The following is a 22,233-nucleotide window of genomic DNA, read 5'->3' as shown; positions in this document are numbered from 1 at the left end:
CAGGAGAAGCAAGTTTGTGGGAAGAAAATCAAGAAATCAGCTTTGGATGCGAGATGCCTATTAGATATCTAGGTGGAAATGTCAGGTAAACACTTGGGTATATGAATCTCCCAAAATTATATGGTGTAATCATATGGTATAATCTCATCTGGCCATGTGACTAGATGGTATCTTGTGGAGGAATGAGTCAGTCGAGAAGAGGTGGAAGGGCTGAGCACCTGGTGCCCTGAATCACCCCAGCAGGGAAAGGTTGGAAAGAGACTGTTCAAGTCAGCAAAGAGGACTTCGAGGGAGGGACCAGTGAGGTGGGGGAAGTAAGACATGTGATGTCATGAAAGCCAAGTGAAAGAAATGTTTCAAGGAGGAAGAAGTGGTCAGCTGTGTTACACTCAGCTGAAATGTGTAGTTAGATGAGTTCTGAGAATTATCCACTGGAGTTGGAAAAGTATAGGTTGTTGGTGACCTCGATGAAAGCAGTTTCCTTGGAGTACTGAAGTTAAAAGGCTGATTGGAGTGGGTTCAGAGGGAATTGGAGATGGGGAAGTAGACATAGTAACTACAGATCACGCCCTGGAGCAGTTTTGTAATAACTCTCCCAACAACCCTATAAGTTCATACTGTTATCTCGGTTTTTATCTGAGGAAATTGAGTAACTTGTCTAGGGTCACCCAGAGGTGGAACCCTGGTGGAAACCAGACTGTCTAATTCCAGAGGCAGTCGCCTATACACTATACTGCTACAAAATTAAAATTCTGCTGTGTGCTTTGGAACTCTAGTTTCTACCTATAACAGTGACAGTAAGATTCACAGTAAACATCTAAGATGTAAGTTAGAAAAATAAGTTAAATGTACTTGTCACTGAAGAGTATTTAACATAAGGAGGCTCTGGGACTAATTCTTGTGCCCTGGCTAAACTGTGTCTAGAAGCTATTTTAAACTATTTATCAGACAGTACGTGTTAATTGCCTCCTCAACAGACTCCTTTTAACAGCTAAATACTCCCTGATCAGCTTCATTATATTAATTTCTGACTCTCCTTGGCCTCTTCCCGGCCTGGCATGTTCCCTCCATCATGGCTGTTCTGAGAGCCTTCCTTAAAGAGGAGACATGTCATGTATAGCTGATTCACTTTGTTATACAGCAGAAACGAACACACCATTGTAAAGCAATTATACTCCAATAAAGATGTTAAAAAAAAAAAAAAGAGGAGACATGTCACATTTTGACTTCCCTCATGATCTCTCAAGCCTGCGTTTCATCTCCATTTTCTAGACCCTTAATTATCTAATTCTTTGGATTATGCCAGGACTGTCTCAGAGGGACCAAACTTCTGTGCAGTAGTCATCATTTTAAGAATTATCTGAGGGCTTCCCTGCCGGTGCAGTGGTTAAGAATCCGCCTGCCAATGCAGGGGACACGGGTTCGAGCCCTTGTCCAGGAAGATCCCACATGCCGCGGAGCAACTAAGCCCGTGCGCCACAACTACTGAGCCTGCGCTCTAGAGCCCGCGAGCCACAATTACTGAGCCTGCGTGCCACAGCTACTGAAGTCCACGCGCCTAGAGCCCGTGCTCCACAACAAGAGAAGCCACTGCAATGAGAAGCCTGCGCACCACAACGAAGAGTAGCCCCCGCTCGCCGCAACTAAAGAAAGCCCGCGCACAGCAATGAGGACCCAATGCAGCCAAAAATAAATAAATAAATACATAAATTAATCAATTAAAAAATAAAAAGAATTATCTGAGCAAGCATATGCAAATGGCTATAGAGCCAAACTAATGATGGTCCCGACAAACCCTAATCTCTATTGAAGGAAATTGGTATGTCAGAAGTTGGGAGGTTAATATCTTAGGGGGCCACACCAGAATGAAGAAGCCAAAGAGGAAACCAGGATAACCTTACTTACAATAAGATGGATTGTTCCAGTGCCTGGATCTTGCAAGAGGTTAGAAATAGCTTTGGTAATTGGTACTAGGACCTTTCATTTTTAACAGTTGTACCCAGTGAGGAAATGGATAATGATACATATAATTATTAATAATAATGTACCTATTCGTGTCACTGCACATGGCATCTTGGTAGAAAATTTAACAGATAAATATTGGCATTTGTTCCAGGATACAACAAGAAGGATTCATGTGTCAACAGATCAAGGGGACACATGGAGCATGGCCCAGCTCCCCTCTGTGGGGCAGGAACAATTCTATTCTATTCTAGCAGCTAATGATGACATGGTGTTCATGCATGTAGACGAGCCTGGAGGTAAGAGCTGTGCAGCGGCTCACCCTTGAAGCACAGAGATTTAAGCTCCGAACCCTATTTTAGTAGCTTTCCTTCTTATGTGTCAATTTTTGCTTTTACCCCTAGGAATTTATTAGTGGCCTACTGAATACTCTGTCTTAGAGATGATATGTAGCCTCTGTTAAAAAGGCCACTTGCTTTGACCCTCTAAGGCGGTTTGTATAGTATGTCCAGGTGTTCTAGAGCAGTGCTGCTCAAAGAACGGTCAGAGGACTGGTACTGATTTGCAAATTCTTTATCACCAAATATGTATGGAAAGCAAGAGTGAGCATTTAGAAACTCTTACAGCCCTTTGACAAAGAAATTTTGTATCTGTTGACTCTAATAGTAAAAAAAATTTTAAGGATTATATTTTTTCTTTGTATTTCAATTTTCTAGTGATAAATTTTTGTTATATTTACAAAAGCATCAGTTTGTGACATAATTGAAATTTTAAAATTGATCCTTCACCACAGTTTGAGAAGCATTATTTTAGAGTGTAAAGATTTAAAGATGTGTAAGATATGAAGCTAAATACAGTGCCTCTGCCACCAGAGTATAACTGAGAAGAGCTTTTCTGTAACATCTGATTAATTTATTCAACAAATTCAGCATCTGCTATATTTCAGGCACTAAGCTGGGTACTAGAATTAAAGATGGCCATGAAGATCTTGAGTATCAAACCTTGATTGACTCTCAGGTCTGCGTGTACATCATGAAGAGAGACAGTTGGCTGATGTGTGCAGTCAGTCATGTGTCATGTGTATGACTAGACTATTGTTTTCTCTCGGTTCCCTCCCAAGACTTAGTGTTTTTGTTTGTTTGCCTATTCCAGATACCGGATTTGGCACTATATTTACCTCGGACGATCGAGGCATTGTCTATTCCAAGTCCTTGGACCGACATCTCTACACAACCACAGGTGGCGAGACAGACTTTACCAACGTGACCTCCCTCCGTGGGGTCTACATGACAAGTGTGCTCTCAGAAGGTGGGTCTCGGCACAGCTCTCCTTCAGCTGAACATGTTGGGAGTGGAGGCTTTTGGGGAAACTGAGGATCCTATCCTCCCCTGTAATGTTGCTTACCGAGTCAACAAGGCTATCCATGTAAATTCTGGCTCTCTATTTCAAATAAGTTATGGTAAATAGAACTAAGAAAGAACAAAACAGCAGCAGGCAGAAAGAAATATTTGGGGGGTTCTACGTTGTTTATAAAATAAGTCTTCTGTGTTGGGAGGTTCAGGCCTACAGGAAGGAGTTTAGACCACTTACTGCTTTTCGCCTTGTGGAGGACGGAGTGATAGCCCGCCGAGATTCATCTTGCGTTCTCTTCAGTGGTTCTCAGACCTTACCTTTACTGTGGCCCAGTTGTACAAGTAAACACATTATTTTAAAGTACAAAGATTTGTTTAGGTTTTGTTTATTTATGTATTCACTTTTTGGAAGGAGGTGGGGGATGTTTGTTTTCACTTTGTAAAGACCTTGCAAAGTCCAAGTGATACTGACACTCTAGTTCCTCCCTGACCTCACTTATAGCTCCCTTCTGCTTTACTCACTCTCCTGTAGTCACTCCAGCCCTCTGCCAGTCCTTAAACACACCAGAATCGCACACTCGTGGCTGAGAGATTTGCACTGACTGTTCTCTGTCTTTTCCCAGATATCTGGAAGGCTTACGCTTTCCTCCTCCCAGCCTTTGGTCGTGTTACTTTCTGATGAGACCTGCCCTGACTATCCTATTTTAAATGTCAGTCTGCCTGCCCCTACATACTCACACTCTCAGTCCCCCTCTAGCTGTGCAAGTCTTTTCCATAGCACTTATTTTCTAACATACTATCTAATTTACCTACGTACAATGTCTAGTGTTTGTCTGCCTTACCCTACTAGAATATATATTTCACAAAGTTTTTTTTCCTGATTTGTTCACTGATATATTCCCAAAGCCTTACAGCAATTTTCACATAGTGAACAGGCAATAAAACATCTATTGAATAAATGAAATTTACCTTATTTGCTTTCTTTTTTGGTTTTCCTTGAGAAACTCAAAGCATAATATCTTTGAATTTAAACCTGCAACAGTTTAAATCATTAAGAATAGAGAATGGGGAAGACACATGAAGAAAAAAAAGGAAAAGGTAAAAGAGGGATAGGATATGGAGTGGCAGAGAGACAAAAATTAGGAATTATTAACTGAGACTTACGCAGATACATTCAAATCTTGAGATTCACTAAAACAAGCCCCATACCATGGCCTTGTCTGAGTCACGATTATAATGCCTTCCCACTGTAGATTTTACTTCCAAGGCAAGCAAACAAGGTGGAAGAATAGACATCAGCCTGTTAGTGCTGGTAAGGAGATAAAGGTATCTTTTTACAAGAGTATCAGTGTAGATGATTTCTGGGATCAGTTGGATCCTGTTCAGGTGGGAAGCCTCTTTCAAATATCATACTCACCAGCACTGAGCCATTTCACTGGATGTAACAAGCTTGTGGGACTCCAGGGTTCTAACAGTGTTATATAGTCTCTGTTAGGAGAGAGTTATGCAATGATAAACTGAATTTAATAGGGTGCTTCCAGTGTATCAGGCTTAATATCATCCTTTTCCTATTCAGATAATTCTATCCAGACTATGATCACTTTTGACCAAGGAGGAAGGTGGAAGCACCTGAGGAAGCCTGAGAACAGTGAATGCGATGCTACTGCAAAAAATAAGAATGAGGTTTGTTTTACTCCAACTGTCATATGTATTTGGAGCAAAGCAGCCATTCTGTTCTGCTCTTATTAGTGCCAGGCTTTTGAATAATGAAGTTTTGTACTTGATGAGGGTCTACAGATAAAGGTGGAAAATTTGGAAGTGAGGGGTTGAAATTAACTAGGATGTAGGAAATAGGAACGGTGAAGAAAGACCAAAATATTATGGCTTATTTGTCTTTAAAGAAAAACAAAATTGAAGGCTAACAATTTGTGTTGTACTAAACTGCTGAATGAAAACAGAGTGGACAGATGGGCTGGTGATTAGTTAGGAGTCATGATGGCAGCTATGAAACTTTAGGAATTCTACAGAAAGCCATAGACCAGTCTATTCGTGAGCAGTGCAAAGCTGTACTGGCCAGAAACAAATGAAGGAGAACTTGGCCTCTCTTCCCCTCTGCCAAAGCTCCACGTGGCCGGTGGGTATGGGTGGTGACTCGGTGTGGCATGTGGAAGCAGGAGATGAGCCCTCTGAGGAGAGACCAAGAACTAGAAATACAAACGCATTGCTCCAGGAGATCCCAGGTTTCATGATTGACAGGTCTTGACAGCCAAGAAAAAAAGGAAAAAAAAAAACAAAAAAAAACCAAGCTTTATGTCTGACTTTTACAGAATTTGAGAGGAGCTTAGTGGAACCCTGGGAGTTTTCTTCAAAAGTGACAGTGTTGGTAATTCCAGGCCCTCCTCAGAGTACCTGTGGCTGCTATGCACTCTGCTGTCCCACCTGGGCTTTCTGGTACACCACCCCCGTCACACCCTCTCTCTTCTGTGTATTCATGAGTGCTGTGGAGTGTCTCTCCCTATCCTGCTCCCCTTTTTCCATCCCTCCGCCCTGGCCTTGCCCTGCACCTGCCCTTCTCACCTTAAGCCTGGGCAGGTACAGTGGCCTCTTTACTTACCTTGACACCCTCACGCTGCTGTGTCTCTCCTCCCCAACACTCTTTGTGGTTCCCCTTTGCCTGTGATCTGGCAAATGAAGGTCCCCTCCTCCCCTGTCAGGCTATCTTCTGCCTTTTCATTGTCATTGCCCATTTTATCACTGACACGCCCCTTGTAACTTCTGCTGCTCCCGGAGCACCCTGCACGTAGCTGCCTCTTGCCCACATTATTCCTGGGGAAGTTGTACCTGCCTTCCCTACCCCCAGTTCATTAGGGTTAGTGGAAATCCTAGCCATCCTTAGTGCCCGTCTTCAGTTAGAACTAATCATTGCTCTTCGTTTCATTAGCAGTTTGCTTGAAGCTTTTTTTTATTGCAGTAAAATATACATGGCATAATATTAACATTTTAACCAATTTGAACCTCTTGTAGAGCACTAATTTTCATCCTGCTTTATACCTCAACTAGTTTCTGAGAAATATTTCTTAAAGACAGGACTGGGTCTTATTCAAATCACCACCACATCTTGTACAGCATCTGAAGTATGTCAGGCGTTCATCAAGTTTATTTGTGTGGAATCATACTTTAAATATTGATCAGAGGCTTTGGTGTAGTGCAGGAATAAAGTAAACTAAGACAGATTATACATGCGAAAATAATTGCATAGTTTTTTCCCAAATATACTAATGCATTTCAGAATCAAGAATATCCCACCGAGCCTATAACTCAATAACAAAAAAACAAATAACCCACATTAAAAATGGGCAAAGGACTTGAATAAACATTTCTCTAAAGAAAATATACAAATGGCCAATAAGCACATGAAAAGATGCTCAATATCACCAGTTATTAGGGAAATTATTAGGGAAATGCAAATCAAAATTTTTGATTTGCGAGAAAGCACCTCAGATCCATTAGGATGGCTACTATCCAAAAAATAAAAAATAGTAAGTGTTGACTTGGATGTGGAGAAATTGGAACCCTTGTGCACTGCTGGTGGGAATGAAAATTGTGTAGCTGCTATGGAAAACAATATGAGGGTTCCTCAAAAACTTAAATGTAGAACTACCATATGATCCAGCAACTCCACTTCTGGGTATATATCCCAAAGAATTGAAAGCAGTGTCTCAAGAGATATTTGAACATGCATGTTTATAAGCAGCATTATTCACAGTAGCTGAAAGATGGAAGCAATCTAAGTGTCCATTGACAGATGAATGAATAAGCAAAATGTGGTGTATAAATACAATGGAATAATATTCAGTCTTATAAAGGCAGGGTATTCTGGCACATGCTGCAACATGGGTGGACTGTAAGGACATTATGCCAAGTGAAATAAGCCAGTCACAGAAGGACAAATACCGTATGGTTTCACTTATATGAAGTACCTAGACTAGTCAAATTTATAGAGACAGAAAGTAGAATAATAGTTGCCAGCGTCGGGGGAAGGGGGAGTGGGGAGTTATGTTTAACAGGCACAGAGTTTCAGTTTTGCAGGACACACAAGTTCCAGAGATGGATGGTGGTGATGGCTGCACAACAGTGTGAATGTACTTAACACTGCTGAACTGCACACTTAAAAATGGTTAAGATGATAAACTTTATGGTATGTGATTTTTACCATAATTTTTTAAAAAAAGAGTATCCCACAGAAGTCTGGGTTAATACATTCAAAGCCTTATTAGAAAACTCTGTGAGATGAGAAAAAAAATTGCACCTTTGGTTTTAATCTAAGCTTTGCTTTCTTTCCACAGTGCAGCCTTCATATTCACGCTTCCTACAGCATCTCCCAGAAACTAAACGTTCCAATGGCCCCACTCTCAGAGCCTAATGCTGTTGGCATAGTCATCGCCCACGGTAAGCAGCCCACCCTCACTTCCGCAGGAAGAAGTGGCTGAGCACACTGAAACTCAGTCACAGTGTGGAACCCTGTGAGAAAACCACCATACGTGGCTTTTACCATCCTTTGCAGAATTTCTTGCAAGATAATGATACTGTGGGTTTTTCATAGACTCTCATCAGAGAGCAACATGACTTCTCTCTTTACCAAATTGTCAGTGGCCTTTTTTTCAATTACAAGAGGCATGATGGGAAATAATCAGAATAAACTCATTCAGAATTATTCTCTTGACAGTAAATCCTGTTTCATTGCTGATATGTGCTGATGAGATGGTGGATTGTGTTGTAGGTAGCGTGGGGGATGCCATCTCAGTGATGATCCCAGATGTGTACATCTCAGATGATGGGGGTTACTCCTGGCTGAAGATGCTGGAAGGACCTCACTATTACACCATCCTGGATTCCGGAGGCATCATTGTAGCCATCGAGCACAGCAGCCGTCCTATCAATGTGATTAAGTATGCATGAGCTCAGCTCCACCCACACTATCTGCATAGAGAGCAACTGTGGGATGTTTGTCAGTTTGTTGGGGGGAAGTTACAGTCCCTGATTCAGATTTGTGCATTCTACAGAGCTGTAGGGAAGATGCTTGAAAGGATTGCATTTAGAGCAACTCAAATTAAATGGCTTTGGTTTTTCCTCTGACTCCCTCTAGCTAACACTTTTCGTCACTTTTAAAAAATACTCCTCTCCCTCCCAACAAGAATATTATGGGAGCATTTAAGCACTCTGGAGGGGAAATGACTCCTTAAGTACAAGTTCTTATTATATAATTTCTGTTTGTTGATTTGGAAGCCCATTCTTACATGGGTCACTATCCTTTCTTTCCTTTGGAAGAATTTTTTTTTTTTTTTTTTTTTTTTTTTTGTGGTACACGGGCCTCTCACTGTTGTGGCCTCTCCCGTTGCGGAGCACAGGCTCTGGATGCGCAGGCTCAGCGGCCATGGCTCACGGTCCCAGCCGCTCTGCGGCATATGGGATCTTCCCGGACCAGGGCACGAACCCATGTCCCCCGCATCAGCAGGCGGACTCTCAACCACTGTGCCACCAGGGAAGCCCTGGAAGAATTTTTATAAAGGCATTTTCTTCCATAATATTTGAGTGAATCCCTTTTCCCCGTTAACTATAGGCATTAAAAATTAATATAATAGTCAGTAAGCCATCACCTAAATATGAGTTTTTCTCTGATTTGTTATCAAACAGCCGGTGGTTTCCTGATATTCCCATAAATGTTGATCCTCTCTCATGATCTTTCTCTAATTGTGGTTTCAGGTTCTCCACAGACGAGGGTCAGTGCTGGCAAACCTACATATTTACCAGGGAGCCTATCTACTTTACTGGCCTGGCTTCAGAACCCGGAGCTAGGTCCATGAACATAAGCATCTGGGGTTTCACAGAATCTTTCCTGACTCGCCAGTGGGTCTCCTACACCATCGATTTTAAAGATATCCTTGAAAGGAACTGTGAGTGTCTCCTTTGAACTCTTCTGCTGGAAACTTGTAAGCCCATTTTCCTAAATAACCGATTCAGTTTAATTTCTTCTAGCTGGAATAAGAAAATCATGTGTGTGAAAGAGGACTGAAGGATGTTCCATGTGGGTTAGCAGGCAAAGGGATGGTACCAGAAAAGCACTTCCCTCTTTGGATTAGCACTGTCCAAGAGAAATAAAATGAGAGCCACATACATAATTTAAATTATTCTGTCAGCTAGCTACATTATAAAAGTAAAAGAGGCAAAATTTATTTTAATAATATAGTTATTTCAGTATGTCCAAAATGTTATCATTTTAACATGTAAGCAGTGTTTTTAAATTATTAATGAAATATTTTACATTCTTTTTTTAAGATATTTTAAATTTTTTATTGGAGTATAGTTGATTTACAGTGTTGTGTTAGTTTCTGCTGTACAGCAAAGTGAATCAGTTATACATATACATATGTCCACTCTTTTTTAGATTCTTTTCCCATATAGGTCAATACAGAGTATTGAGTAGAGTTCCCTGTGCTATACCATACGTCCTTATTAGTTATCTATTGTATATATAGTAGTGTGTATATGTCATTCCCAATCTCCCAGTTTATCCCTCTCCCCCCTTTCTGCCCTGGTAACCATAAGTTTGTTTTCTACATCTGTGACTCTATTTCTGTTTTGTAAATAAGTTCATTTGTACCTTTTTTTTAGATTCCACATACAAGCAATATCATATGATATTTGTGTTTCTCTGTCTGACTTACTTCACTTAGTACGATAATCTCTAGGTCCATCCATGTTGCTTCAAATGGCATTATTTCATTCTTTTTATGGCTGAATAATACTCCATTGTATATATGTACCACATCTTCTTTACCCATTCCTCTGTCGATGGACATTTAGGTTGCTTCCATGTCTTGGCTATTGTAAACAGTGCTGCAGTGAACATTGGGGTGCATGTATCCTTTTGGATTATGGTTTTCTCTGGATATATGCCCAGGAGTGGGATTGCTGGGTCATATGGTAGTTCTATTTTTAGTTTTTTAAGGAACCTCCATACTGTTCTCCATAGTGGCTATACCAATTTACATTCCCACCAACAGTAGGAGGGTTCCCTTTTCTCCACACCCTCTCCAGCATTTATTATTTGTAGACTTTTTGGCGATGGCCAGTCTGACTGGTGTGAGGCGATACCTCATTGTAGTTTTGATTTGCATTTCTCTGATAATTTGTGATGTTGAGCATCTTTTCATGTGCTTTTTGGCCATCTGTTACATTCTTTTTCTTCCAACTAGGGCCTCAAAATCCAGTGCATATTCTACACTCACCCTTATTTTACGGTAAATCTCAATTCAGACTAGTCACATGTGGACATCTAGGAGAGTATAGTTTTGTACTTTAGATCTCCGTAGCATTTTCTGAGAGTTTTTTCTGCTTGTAAGGATAATGCATGTTTATGTTTGCCTAAAGTTATTTCATAACACTTCAGGGTTTTTCACACTTGATTACAGCAGAACTGTAGAGGAAACTCTAGAGGAAAGTGTGTTACAAAGAGCATCTAACTGACTGTGTCACTTATCAAAATGTTGAAGTGAGGAAGTTTTCATGCAAAGAGTTTGGCTTGACCATTTCAGAATGCTGTGACTTCAAACTGGAAGGCATATTAAAGGCCCAGAAAATGGCTTCGGAGAAGTTAAAATACTTATTGCAAGGTGTTCCTAAAGAATCACAAGCAAACCCATGCCCCCAGTACCAAAGATGCTGACATTGTACTGAAAACATGGAGGATAAAAAAAAAAAACTGGAGAAAAAGTGACTCCCTGTGACCCGTAGTTGCTTTCTGGCATAATATGATAGAAGACTTAAGTTTCGAGAAGCTCTGGTTAAATTTTGTCCTGACTGTTATTAGGCTGTGTTGGGGGCCCGTTTCCTCAGCATGTTAATTTAGTGAGTCCTGCAGGAAGCAGAAGCACTCAGTTTGGACCTTACTTTTCTACAAGATGTTTCAGTGATTTAAAATCAGAGAGTCATTATAATCTAAATTCACTAAATAGGCTGTAAAGGAGCTGGCTTATGAGTTTTCCCCTCAGCAGGCAGCTCTACATTTATCCCTGAAGTTTAACATCATTAAAAGATTTGTTAAGCCCCTGCTCTTTTTTTAAAAAAATTTATTTATTTATTTTATATTCATTTTTGGCTGTGTTGGGTCTTCGTTTCTGTGCAAGGGCTTTCTCCAGTTGCGGCGAGCGGGGGCCACTCTTCGTCGCGGTGCGTGGGCCTCTCACTGTCACGGCCTCTCCCGTTGCGGAGCACAGGCTCCAGACGCGCAGGCTCAGTAGTTGTGTCTCACGGACCTAGCCGCTCCGCAGCATGTGGGATCTTCCCGGACCGGGGCACGAACCTGTGTCCCCTGCATTGGCAGGCTGATTCTTAACCACTGCGCCACCAGGGAAGCCCCAGCCCCTGCTCTTTAACAGGCCCTGTTCTGGTCTTCACATCCCAAAAGATAAAAACCTAATCCACAGTCTTTAGGCCACAGCCTTTGAGTCATTTTTCCAGGAGTGGATGATATGACACACTAAGCCAGGTTGACTGTCATCAGTCTTCATTTGAAAGCCAGTCAACAAGAGTTAAAAGTCTAGAAAGTATGTTTCCCCTTCTGTTTGAAGCAAACTAACCCATAGTGAAATTAAACCCATGCTTTTGGCTAATTGGTATCTTGTCCTAAAGGCAAGCATCTGGTTGCTTACCTGACAGGTCCTGCTGACCAAGGGCTCAGGTGTGCAAGACTTAAAGACAGAAGCTTCTCAGTCTGGAAGGAACCTTAGAGGTTCTCCATCCAGCTCCCCACTTCAAAAATAAGGTTTTTGCTAGAACTCAAATGGGTCATGAGATGCAAAGACTCCTCCCTTGGCATGAAGAAAAGCCAGTTGCTGATAGGCTCCCACTAATGTTAGCTTTCATTTGCAACTCCAAAGTGAAGCAATAGGTTGAGTCAGACATCCCTACTTTTCCTCTCCTCGTTCTTCCTGTTGCCTGGCAGCTGCCTCACATGGGTGGGTTCTGTCCCATGCAGTTTCCTGAACAGCCTGTCTTTCTTTTAGGTGAAGAGAAGGACTATACGGTATGGCTGGCTCACTCCACAGACCCTGGAGATTATGGAGATGGCTGCATTTTAGGCTATAAAGAACAGTACCTACGACTACGCAAGTCATCCGTCTGTCAGAATGGTCGGGACTATGTTGTGACCAAGCAGCCGTCCGTCTGTCCCTGCTCCCTGGAGGACTTCCTCTGGTATCAGCATCCCTCAGATCCCTATCAGCCATTTCCCATGCTGGAGGAGGCAAAAGACAGTTCAAAAATATTTAAATCCTTTTCTTTCCCTTCTTCCTCAAGAGTGGAGAACTGTTGCTTCTTATTAAGGAAATTGAGGCACAGAGAAAGGGAACCAGAGTTGTTAATAATTGGACAGATAACATCGTATCAGTTACTTATTGGCTGGAACCAGCAACAACCCCTGGACATCCTGACTTGGCAGTGGTGGGAAGGAGAGAGATACATAAGGAGGATGAGAATTAAAAAGGAGAGAGAGAGATGATAGGACAGAAACACCAAGAAAAGTGGTACAGGAGCTAAGAGGAAACCGGACTGACAGCCTGGGTGTAGCAGGTAGGGTAGTAGGTTTGGGGTGGTCTGCAGGACTGAAGGCAGAAAGAGTGTGGATCTGTCCTGAGAGAGGAGGTGACATCAGTATGTATGGTCTGTATGTCCCATCAAGGCTTAGAAGCCATCAAGGTGGACTCCCTAGAGTTCAGGACCATCCAAGCTTAAGGATTAGTTACTTGGCTAGTTGATTAGTTACTTGGGTTAGTTGATTATACAAGGGCGAGGGAGTCCCTGGGTAGCCTAAGCAAGGTAACTTAGGGCAAATAAGAGGAACTGCTTCACATCACAGGTACTAATCTTATGGAACTTGTTACCTGCAAAAGATACTGACAGGAGGTAGAAGTGGATTTGGAAAAGAAGGCAGGCAGATAGCAGTCCTGTCCTCCCACAATGTATTCTCCTCAGGTGACAGAGAATGCAGGACTGAGCAAACTGCAGTCTGACCCAGTGTGTTTCTGCATGGCTCATATCTGTGGAATGGCCAGGGGTCCTCCCTTCTCTATTTCCGCAGGGGAAAATATCACTCAGATCACTTTGATGTTGTAATAAGGCTAGAGCTTATTCATACTGTCAAACTCTGAAGGGCTGTCTCCCATCCTTAAGTGCACACAGGGTGGCTCTCGGTCACCTGAGCTTCTGCTATTTTCCAAACATGTTGTGCTTCTTCAGAGCTCCATGCCACTGTGCATGCTGCTGCTTCTTCCTGGAAGTCTTTCCCTGCTTGTCCCCCAAGCCTGGTGAATTCCTACTTGGCCTTTAATACTTAGCTCAGATACCGCCTTCTTAAAGGCTTCCCCAGATTTTCCTCATCTAGGCTCCTAATACAGCACTTACCGTATTTTAATTATTGTGTATAGATTTGCTTCCACCATTAAACTCCAGACTCTTTGAGCGCATATTGTATTTGATAATCACATAGTCATAATGATAGCAGCTGACGTTTTTTAGCAGTACGTCTGTTTACACTTCCCCTCAGCAGCCCTGTGAGAGAGGTACTCTGGTTATTTCCATTTCACAAAGGGAGAAATGAAGGTACAGAGAGGTTATAACTAATTTGCCATCATGGGACAGAGCTGCAATGTGAACCTGGCTGTTCAGCTCCAGAGCCTGCACACTGTACCCCACGTGCTTGAGAAATGTGTACTTTGTGAGTGGGAAGGGTATGGTCCCTGAAATTTTCAATTGAACACATAAAATTTTTGCCAGAAATTTCTCCTTGCTGTTGGAGGTGTGGTGTCTTCTGTATCTTTTGTTTTCTCTATCCTCTCCCTTAAATATTTGTCAGAAAGCCTTGAAGTACAAGCAACATCTATATATTCACCAAATATTCATTGAATGTTTTCTATGCACAGGGCAGTGCAAAGTGATAACAGGAAGTTTATTATAGACCCTCCTGGTAAGATGCACATAATTATGTTTGAAACAGAAGGTGGGATCCTTGAGGATTTAGAAAAGGGAGAGACTATTCCATCCAGAGCTGAAAGGAGGTAGGTGGGTCAAAGAAGGCTTTGTAGAGGAGGTGGCATTTGGGCTGAGCCCTGACGAGCCGTAGGATTTGACCATGTACGTTTGGGAAGAAGCAGGTCATTAAAGCCCGTGGACTGATGTGGGCTTAGACCACCCCAACAGCGTGATCAGGAAGGGTGTGCTGGAAGATAGGCCATGAGGGGAAGTTACAGTAGTCACGATAAAGTAGTGAGTGGGTACAGATGGGGGTGCTCAGGCTGTTTCCAACTTAGATGGTGGGAAGGAAGGTAGTGTCCTGGACAAACGGAGGAAAGGACCAGAGGGACTGGCACGAAGGAGGAAACGTGATGTATTTTGAATGTTTTGTTTATTTGAGGTTCTGTCAGCAGATTTAGGTGGCAGTGTCCAGCAGGTATTTGGAAATGTAGGATTAGAGCTCAAGAGAGGTAAAACCTAGAAATTTTAGTTGCAACACATAGTTAAGCTCATGAAGGGGGAGTAAGAGAATGAATTGTAGGATCTTGGGAAACATCCGCACTTATGGATTAGGAAGAGAGCAGAGCAAGCAGTGACCAAAGAAACAGACGAGTGCAGCTCTCAGGGCCTCCGTGGGTGGGGCACAGCAGTGTGGCAGGTGCCCCAGAATAGGTGGTCAGAGTGAACGAGACAGAGCCCCCTAGGTTGGATGACTGGTGAGCCCTGGGGGGCCACAGACACTCATTTTCAAGGTTGCAGAGGGGGGTTGAAGCCCAAATGCATAGAATAAAAAGTAAATGGGTAAAACAGAACAAGGAAAAAATATTTTTTAGGAAATCTAGCCAGTAAAGGAGAGGATGGTGAAGGAAGAGGACAGGTTCAGGCTAAGGAGAAGCCTCCAGGTAAGTGGGACTAGTGGTCACTGCTACACTGTCCATGAAGCGAGCCCCCGCCCAGGGGCAGTAGGAAGGATGGGGCCGAGGCCGCTCATGTCATTTCTTTGGGGAAAGCAGAGAAAGAGCAGATGGGTGGCGCTATGGAGAGATGGGATGGAATGGAGGGCAGGAACAGGCATTCACATTGGCGGCAGGGACCATCTAAGAAACTAAGAGGGACACGGAAGTGGGGAAGGCAGGAAAGGTTTAACATACCCGCCATGGGTAGAACATGGGTAAATGAGTTATTTGGAGAGAAAAAAAAGAGTTGCTAAGTGTCCCAGAGTTTAGATCTGTTGCTGATGTACTATTTCCCTGTGTCTTAGTCACGTGAGTCCCCACCCCCTGCAGGCTGCCCTCCTTCCCTTCCCGGAGCCTGAGCTGTCTGTGTGGGACTCCTAGCTACTGAGTTTGAAGTCCACCAGGCCCAGTCCATAAGCTGTTTTCCCTCAGTTCAGCCCTCCACATGTGCTTTTTTTTCCTAAACAGACCTCTTTATATGTCACAGGCTTCCTTAGCTTCTTTCTGGCAACCCAAGACAGGAATATTGACCATCCACTGCCCCATATAAAGCCTTCATTGCTAGTCACTTCCTGTCTTTCAGCAACTTTGAAAGATACCTTATTTGCTGATTCTTACAGTGATTTTGGCTACTTCCGTCCAGAAAATGACTCCAAGTGTGTGGAACAGCCAGAACTGAAGGGCCACGACCTAGAGTTTTGTTTGTACGGGAGAGAAGAGCACCTGACGACCAATGGGTGAGATGGCTGCTTCTCCCGTATCGGGACCGAGTCTCCACTGTGCAGAGTGAAAGCTGCCTCCCTCCGCACAGTTCTGAGCAGTATTTGAGAGCACTCTAGAAAAGTACTGTCTACTAAAACTGTCTGTGATGGGGGAAATGTTCTATAATCTGCTGTGTCTGATGCGGTCGCCACTAGCCCTGTGTGGCTGTTGACACTAGTGTGAGTGAGGAACTGAAGTAATTTTAATTAATTTAAGTGTAAATAGCCACCACAGTAGAGAGTGCTGCTCTAGAGGAGGCTCACTGCCTCCTTCCCTGATAAACACTCCCCTCCCCTGTGGTTTATGTACCGCGTGTTGACGTGCTTTCCCTGGTCACAGTTCTTTGACACAGTCTCTTAAGGCAGAAAGGTGGCATGTCCCTGCAGCAAGGCAAGGGATGTGTGGTCTGTCCAAGGACTGAAACTACACAGAATATCCCCAAAACATCCCTGCAGATCTCCCCCAAGGCCTGAAAGATGGTGTAACGACCAGAAGTTTTTCTGCAACTTTTAAAATCTTGTTTTCAGGAAGTAAGCAAGAATCCAGAAGTACATCCTTGTATTCTGTTAACAAATTTTCTCTGCCTCTCAGGTACCGGAAAATTCCAGGAGACAGATGCCAGGGCGGAGTGAATCCTGTTCGAGAAGTGAAAGACTTGAAAAAGAAGTGCACAAGCAACTTTCTGAGTCCAGAAAAGCAGGTATGTTAAAGTAGATCTGGTTTAGATACAAGTGGGGTTTCAAGTTCTGCCAGGAATAGTCAAAGTTACAGCGTCAAGAACTCTATTACTGAGTACAAGTGGCCAGACTACTTCTGTCAGGCTTCCCTTCGTACAGGAAACTGTCAGGATGAGGGATGGTCACATAACCCAACGCTAAGCTCATCTACTGAAAACGTTTTTGTTGGGGAAAAAAATATGGTATTCAGTAAAGTTTTTCCAAGTCTTAGATGCATACGGTTGAGGAAATTTCTGAGGCTCAGAGTCATTTAGGAAAACGACTCAAGAAGTTCGGCTGTAAAGGGCTGGAGTTTTACGCATGTGGAAGGGAAGGGTACTGGACCATAGGTAGGGTGGATCTCTGTGCCGAGTCATGTCAAGTGTGTTCAGAATGAAAAACTGAACTATGGTAATAAGGGGCTGGTTTTGATTTAGAAGCAAGTTTTAGGGCTGATTACAATTCTGTAGCAGTGAACTATCTGGCTGGAATATGGGGATATGGTAAAGAGGAAACCTCTTGATAAAGAAGCACTGGCCCAGCAGTGAGACTTGGGGCAGTAAACTGTGGGCCCCAGGTTCCTAATCTGGAAATTGAGAGGTGGACAATCTGCAGTTCCCTCCTATCTAACCTTCTAAGGGATGAGGGCCTGACAAGGGGTGGGATTAAGAAGGCAGTGGGAGAAAAATGTGTGGGTGTGTGTACTTGTCGGGGGCAAGTTCCTCCTTCTCTGCATCCCCGCCCTGCACTCCTGGTGGCTGTCCTCAGAGTGTTTGTGTGTGTGATTGCACAGGACTCCCGCCCACAGGGACACAACTTGTCCCAGAATCCAGCTCCGCCTCCTCTTGGATACATTGAAAACACACACTCCCTATCTCCCACCCAAAAGCAGGTAGGTCACACTCAAACAATGATACGGAAAGCTTATTTGTAAAAACATACCACAACTTAAGTAAAAAATAAATCTTGGTGTCATAGGATGGCTTGCCTAACGTAACATTGGCACAGCTCCTTCCCAGGTAATGGCCCTGTTTTAGATTCATTCAGCCCACTTATTATCATAGTCTCCCTTTCCTGCTTCACCCTTAAAAGCTCCAAGACTTATAAACAGTGGTAGTGGGGAACAGTCACAATTACCATTTGATCTAGGTAGTTGCTACGACTTCCAGTGTAACTTTGACATGGAAGCCACTGAGTTTGCACCATTCTGACAGCTTTAAGGCAGTTGAAGTTCTGGTTACCCTCTGCCAGCTGTGATATTCTCCTGGGAGCACTGAGATGGTTCTTCTTGGGGGCGGGGGTTGGGAAAGTATCATCATTAGGTGCCTAGAGACTGCAGATCATTCAACAGAGAAATAGGGGAATGAGCAGCCTCTTTGAATTCAGTCCTAGAATATGCACACCCAAAATTGTTTGTTTGTGTTTTAATTTATCAAGAATTCCAAGTCAAATTCTGTTCCGATTATCCTGGCTACTGTGGGATTGATGCTGGTCACAGTCGTAGCAGGAGTGCTCATTGTGAAGAAATACGTCTGTGGGGGAAGGTAAGGAACGGAAATCAATCAAACCAGAAAGTCCACCGAGGGCAGACGGTTGAGTGTGCCCCTGGCAAAAACTAACTAGTTGAAGTGATGTTCCTGAAACATCAGACCCAAATCTTTCCTTACATTTTCCATATGCCAGCTATGGGCTGTGCTTCCTATATGTGTGACTCATTCTGCAAGTGTGTAAAACTTGGAAAATCCACCGTCCTATAAGAAATGCACCCCTCCTCACCAAGTGAGAGTTGACGGTGGTTTCCACCCACAGGTTCCTGGTGCATCGATACTCTGTGCTCCAGCAACATGCGGAGGCCAATGGTGTGGATGGTGTGGATGCTTTGGACACAACCTCCCACACTCATAAAAGTGGTTATCATGATGACTCAGATGAGGTGAGACTATTTCTTCTTGAGGGGTGGTCCAGAAATTTTTAAAAAGGGTGATCTTTGGGCTTCCCTGGTGGCACAGTGGTTGGGAGTCCGCCTGTCGATGCAGGGGACACGAGTTTGTGCCCCAGTCCGGGAAGATCCCACATGCTGCGGAGCGGCTGAGCCCGTGAGCCATGGCCACTGAGCCTGCGCGTCCGGAGCCTGTGCTCCACAACGGGAGAGGCCACAACAGTGAGAGGCCCGCGTACCGCAAAAAAAAAAAAAAAAGAAAAAGGGTGATCTTTTCTTACTCATGATCAAGATAATGATTGAAGCAAAGGAGGGTATAAGCTAGAAGCAGCAATTTAATGACTGTAAGACTTGGCCAGCCCAGAAACTAGGTAATGGCTTTCAAAATAGGGATTTTTTTGGTCTGTAAATAATATGACCTATGTCTTTCTTTTCAGGACCTCCTGGAATAGCTCCTCAAAGGAGCTGGGACTGAGCACAGATGATGGAACCGCAGTACCTCTTACACTCCCTGTGGCTCCGACTTGGGGAAATAAATTTCCCGTTGCGAGGGACTCTATTTCTGCTGCTTCCATCAAAGCCAAAAGGACCTACACTAAAGAAATGGGGGGTGGGGACCCTAAACACTCTCACAATTGGCCCTGAAAAGAGAGGGAAATTTTTTAATTCTTTAAGTTTTCATTTCAAGTTCTGTCTTTTTGCAAGGTACGGGCCCTTTTCGGTTTTGTTTTGTTTTTTTTAAGGGAAATGAAATGGAATTGAAGGGAACTTTTCACTAACCCCACTGTTGCATGTTTTGCATGGCGCCTGCCCCAGGGCACCTGCTAGCTTCAGCATCAACTCTCACAAAGCACTTGGTGCCATCCCTGGGCTGTGCTGGCAACACGAAGCAGCCGCAGAGATGAGCACAGAGGCTGCGATGACTGGCACAGCCTGGGCAGCCTTTCTCCATCTGGGGACGGCCCCGCTCCAAGAACATTGCACACCAGCTCCTCACACAGATCCCTGCTTTTTGTTGTTGTTGTTTCAGGGACCATAGGCCACAGTGATTTTTCTTTTCCCCTGTTTAATTAGGCAATACCCTCATTAATTGCCCTTTGGCAACTAACTTACATGTGCTTCCAAGACACTGAATCAGGAAAACTTAAAGGGCAATATTTTTAACTTGGGGCAGGAAAAAGGGAGCAGCAGAGAATTGACTAGATTTAGCACCTATTAAAGGAGAAACTCTTGCTTCTTCCGAGATCTGTCAAGCCATGCTTTGTGTGTGTGCCAGTGGACTTGCTCAAGGTCTGGGTTCAGGCTTGCCTGAGCTGTGTGCCCAGGCTGAGCGAGCTCTTCGCTGGAGTGGCTGGTGGCATGGGCCGTGCAGCCCCTGAGGATGGCACGTCACAGTCTTCTGTGTCCCCTCTTGCCTGCTGTGCTGGCTCCTTGGTGAATCATTAGAATGGCTGCTTATTTGCTTCCTCTTAGGTTGCTGCTCTGCATGGAGCCATGACTAGACATGTTTTCAGATTTAGGCTTTTTTTAAAAAATCAGAATTTTATTACCAGACTCTCCTCCTCTGCCCTTTTCCCCAGCTCTGCCAAGTAATTTGTTGGCATGAAACTTTTGGCTGAACCAACTGAAAAACACACTTCTAGTGTAGATGATGTTTCGTGTGATACATAAGTTCGTATTTTAAATTTTTAAAAATTTTCCTTTTGACATTTTAAAAAATGAAATAAATTAGAAAATGTAGCAAGATGGATTTTGGGGTGGCCATATAGTGACGGAAAGCTGCAATCGTTAGTTTTAACACAGCTTGACTATTTGCAATACAGGAATATAGTAGTATGTTTTCAGTCTTAGCATACCTACTGTGCCGGTCACAGTTTCTCCCAATAATTATGATTGGGACATTCTTTGGTAAACTGCCGTTTTGCTGCTAGTTCACTTTATGGCTAGAAAGTCAGGAAGAAGTAAATGTGCCAAATTAACTGTTGTCAGAATGCGTGAGCAGATGGCTGAGTTCTCTCCTCACCAGAATGGATTCACAGCCGCAGGGAAAGTGGGGGAGGGACTGGATGGAGAATTCTAGAGACTTTGAAACTGCAGTAAACTGAAATGAGTCAGGGAGCTCTGAAGTTAGGGCAGTTTTTGTAAAGAGAGTTAATACTTGTTAGAGCCAGAGAACACTAGTCTTTTAGGAAAAGCTCATTCCTTTTACAAGGTTTTTAAATTAAAAGTAATTCCAAAGATATACCAGCTCACAAATGATTAAGTATCGGCTTTTGTCCCGGTCGCCCTCACCTCCTGCCCAAAATGAATTTGATGTCCAGAAAAGACCTACTTACATCATACACCTCTTCTCCCCACATATACCCGCTGGGGTAGGTGTGCCGATATATGGTAATTCTCTGATTAGTTTTAAGATGTAGGAAAGTTAATATTCTTCTCTAACCGTATAAGATTAGGGCTCTTTGCCTATAATGATATTTCTGTAGGACTTGGCAGTTTTCACAGCACTTTTTCTCTTGCATTATGTAATTTGAACCTTACAACATTCTCGTGAGATTAAAAAAAAAAAAAAAAGGCGGGGGTTGTAATCCCCATTAGAGATGGAGCTGAGGTACAAAAATGGAGCAAGTCGCCAGGGTCCCTGTGTGTTACGAGCACCGCCAGTGGTTGTCTTCAGATCTCGTGTACATTTTGATGCGCGCCAGTGCTGAGCACCTGGAGCAGGGCTGCTTTCTTATAGATGACTTGCTATTCTTTAGGACACGGATCAGTGACATTTCTTTCAGAGCAATATTTAGCTCTTTTTTGCCACCTTCGTAAACAGAAGAGTTTATTCTCCTGTTTTTCATGGCTGAAAACGAAAGTAATGGTAATTTTGAATATGTGTTTAGAAACCACCCCTCACCTTGTTGAGGGTCACTGTTCAAGAGCGCAGGAATGGAATCTCCATTGACAAGTCACCCTCTTCATTCTTCTTGTCCTCCCACCCCTGGCTGGCTAGCGAGCTCAGTTGGTTTGAGGACTGCTAACAAGCCTGGCTAGTTAGCCTTCTGTGTCAGCCTGCTCTCACACAAGTGTATGCCCTCAGCCAGAGAGGAAAACGGCCTAAATCCGTGACAGCTTCTAAGAAAAGAAGATTTCCAATTTGTCCTATCGATGTTAGGTTAGGAGAATTATCTTTGAAAGTAAAGTTGTGTAAAGTCTCAGGCTTGATAGCAAAAGATTATTTCAGCAATAGAAGTTAGCACTGTAAGGTAGGTTAGACATATTAGACCATCCAAAGTGATCTGAGCTCTAAAATCCAGGAGGAGAACTCATCATCCTTTGTGCTCTGTGGACAGGTGTCTTGGACGTAAGGGGGCTCTTGGTTTTTAGTGAGACCAGAGACAGGGATGCATACACCTAGGCTGTTCATCGAATGGGAATGCCCCTTAGAAGAATGAAAGTGTTTGGAGGATTGTGGCAGTCCTAGGCTG

General features: G+C 43.4%; 1 protein-coding gene across 2 annotated transcripts in view; it reads left to right on the top strand.

The window, feature by feature from the left end:
- The window catches only part of SORT1 (sortilin 1), a 66,722-nt gene extending 46,722 nt beyond the window's left edge, over positions 1–20,000 (top strand). Inside the window, exons 9-21 of one of the 2 annotated variants that reach the window (XM_079698178.1) lie at positions 2,117–2,261; positions 3,115–3,270; positions 4,891–4,997; positions 7,661–7,763; positions 8,095–8,263; positions 9,078–9,268; positions 12,380–12,569; positions 15,961–16,077; positions 16,694–16,802; positions 17,612–17,710; positions 18,256–18,362; positions 18,628–18,751; positions 19,195–20,000. In XM_079698178.1, coding sequence (XP_079554304.1) covers positions 2,117–2,261; positions 3,115–3,270; positions 4,891–4,997; positions 7,661–7,763; positions 8,095–8,263; positions 9,078–9,268; positions 12,380–12,569; positions 15,961–16,077; positions 16,694–16,802; positions 17,612–17,710; positions 18,256–18,362; positions 18,628–18,751; positions 19,195–19,209 — 1,632 coding nt within the window. In that variant the 3' untranslated portion in view covers positions 19,210–20,000. Of the gene's footprint in view, positions 1–2,116; positions 2,262–3,114; positions 3,271–4,890; positions 4,998–7,660; positions 7,764–8,094; positions 8,264–9,077; positions 9,269–12,379; positions 12,570–15,960; positions 16,078–16,693; positions 16,803–17,611; positions 17,711–18,255; positions 18,363–18,627 lie in introns of both variants that reach the window. The other variant, XM_079698177.1, reaches the window with a different exon arrangement.
- The last annotated feature ends 2,233 nt before the right edge of the window (positions 20,001–22,233 follow it).

The sequence above is a fragment of the Hyperoodon ampullatus genome (genome assembly GCF_949752795.1).
Source record: "Hyperoodon ampullatus genome assembly, chromosome: 2".
Taxonomy (NCBI): domain Eukaryota; kingdom Metazoa; phylum Chordata; class Mammalia; order Artiodactyla; family Ziphiidae; genus Hyperoodon; species Hyperoodon ampullatus.
The sequence above is the reverse complement of the archived record's forward strand: the minus strand, read 5'-3'. Positions and strand labels throughout refer to the sequence as shown.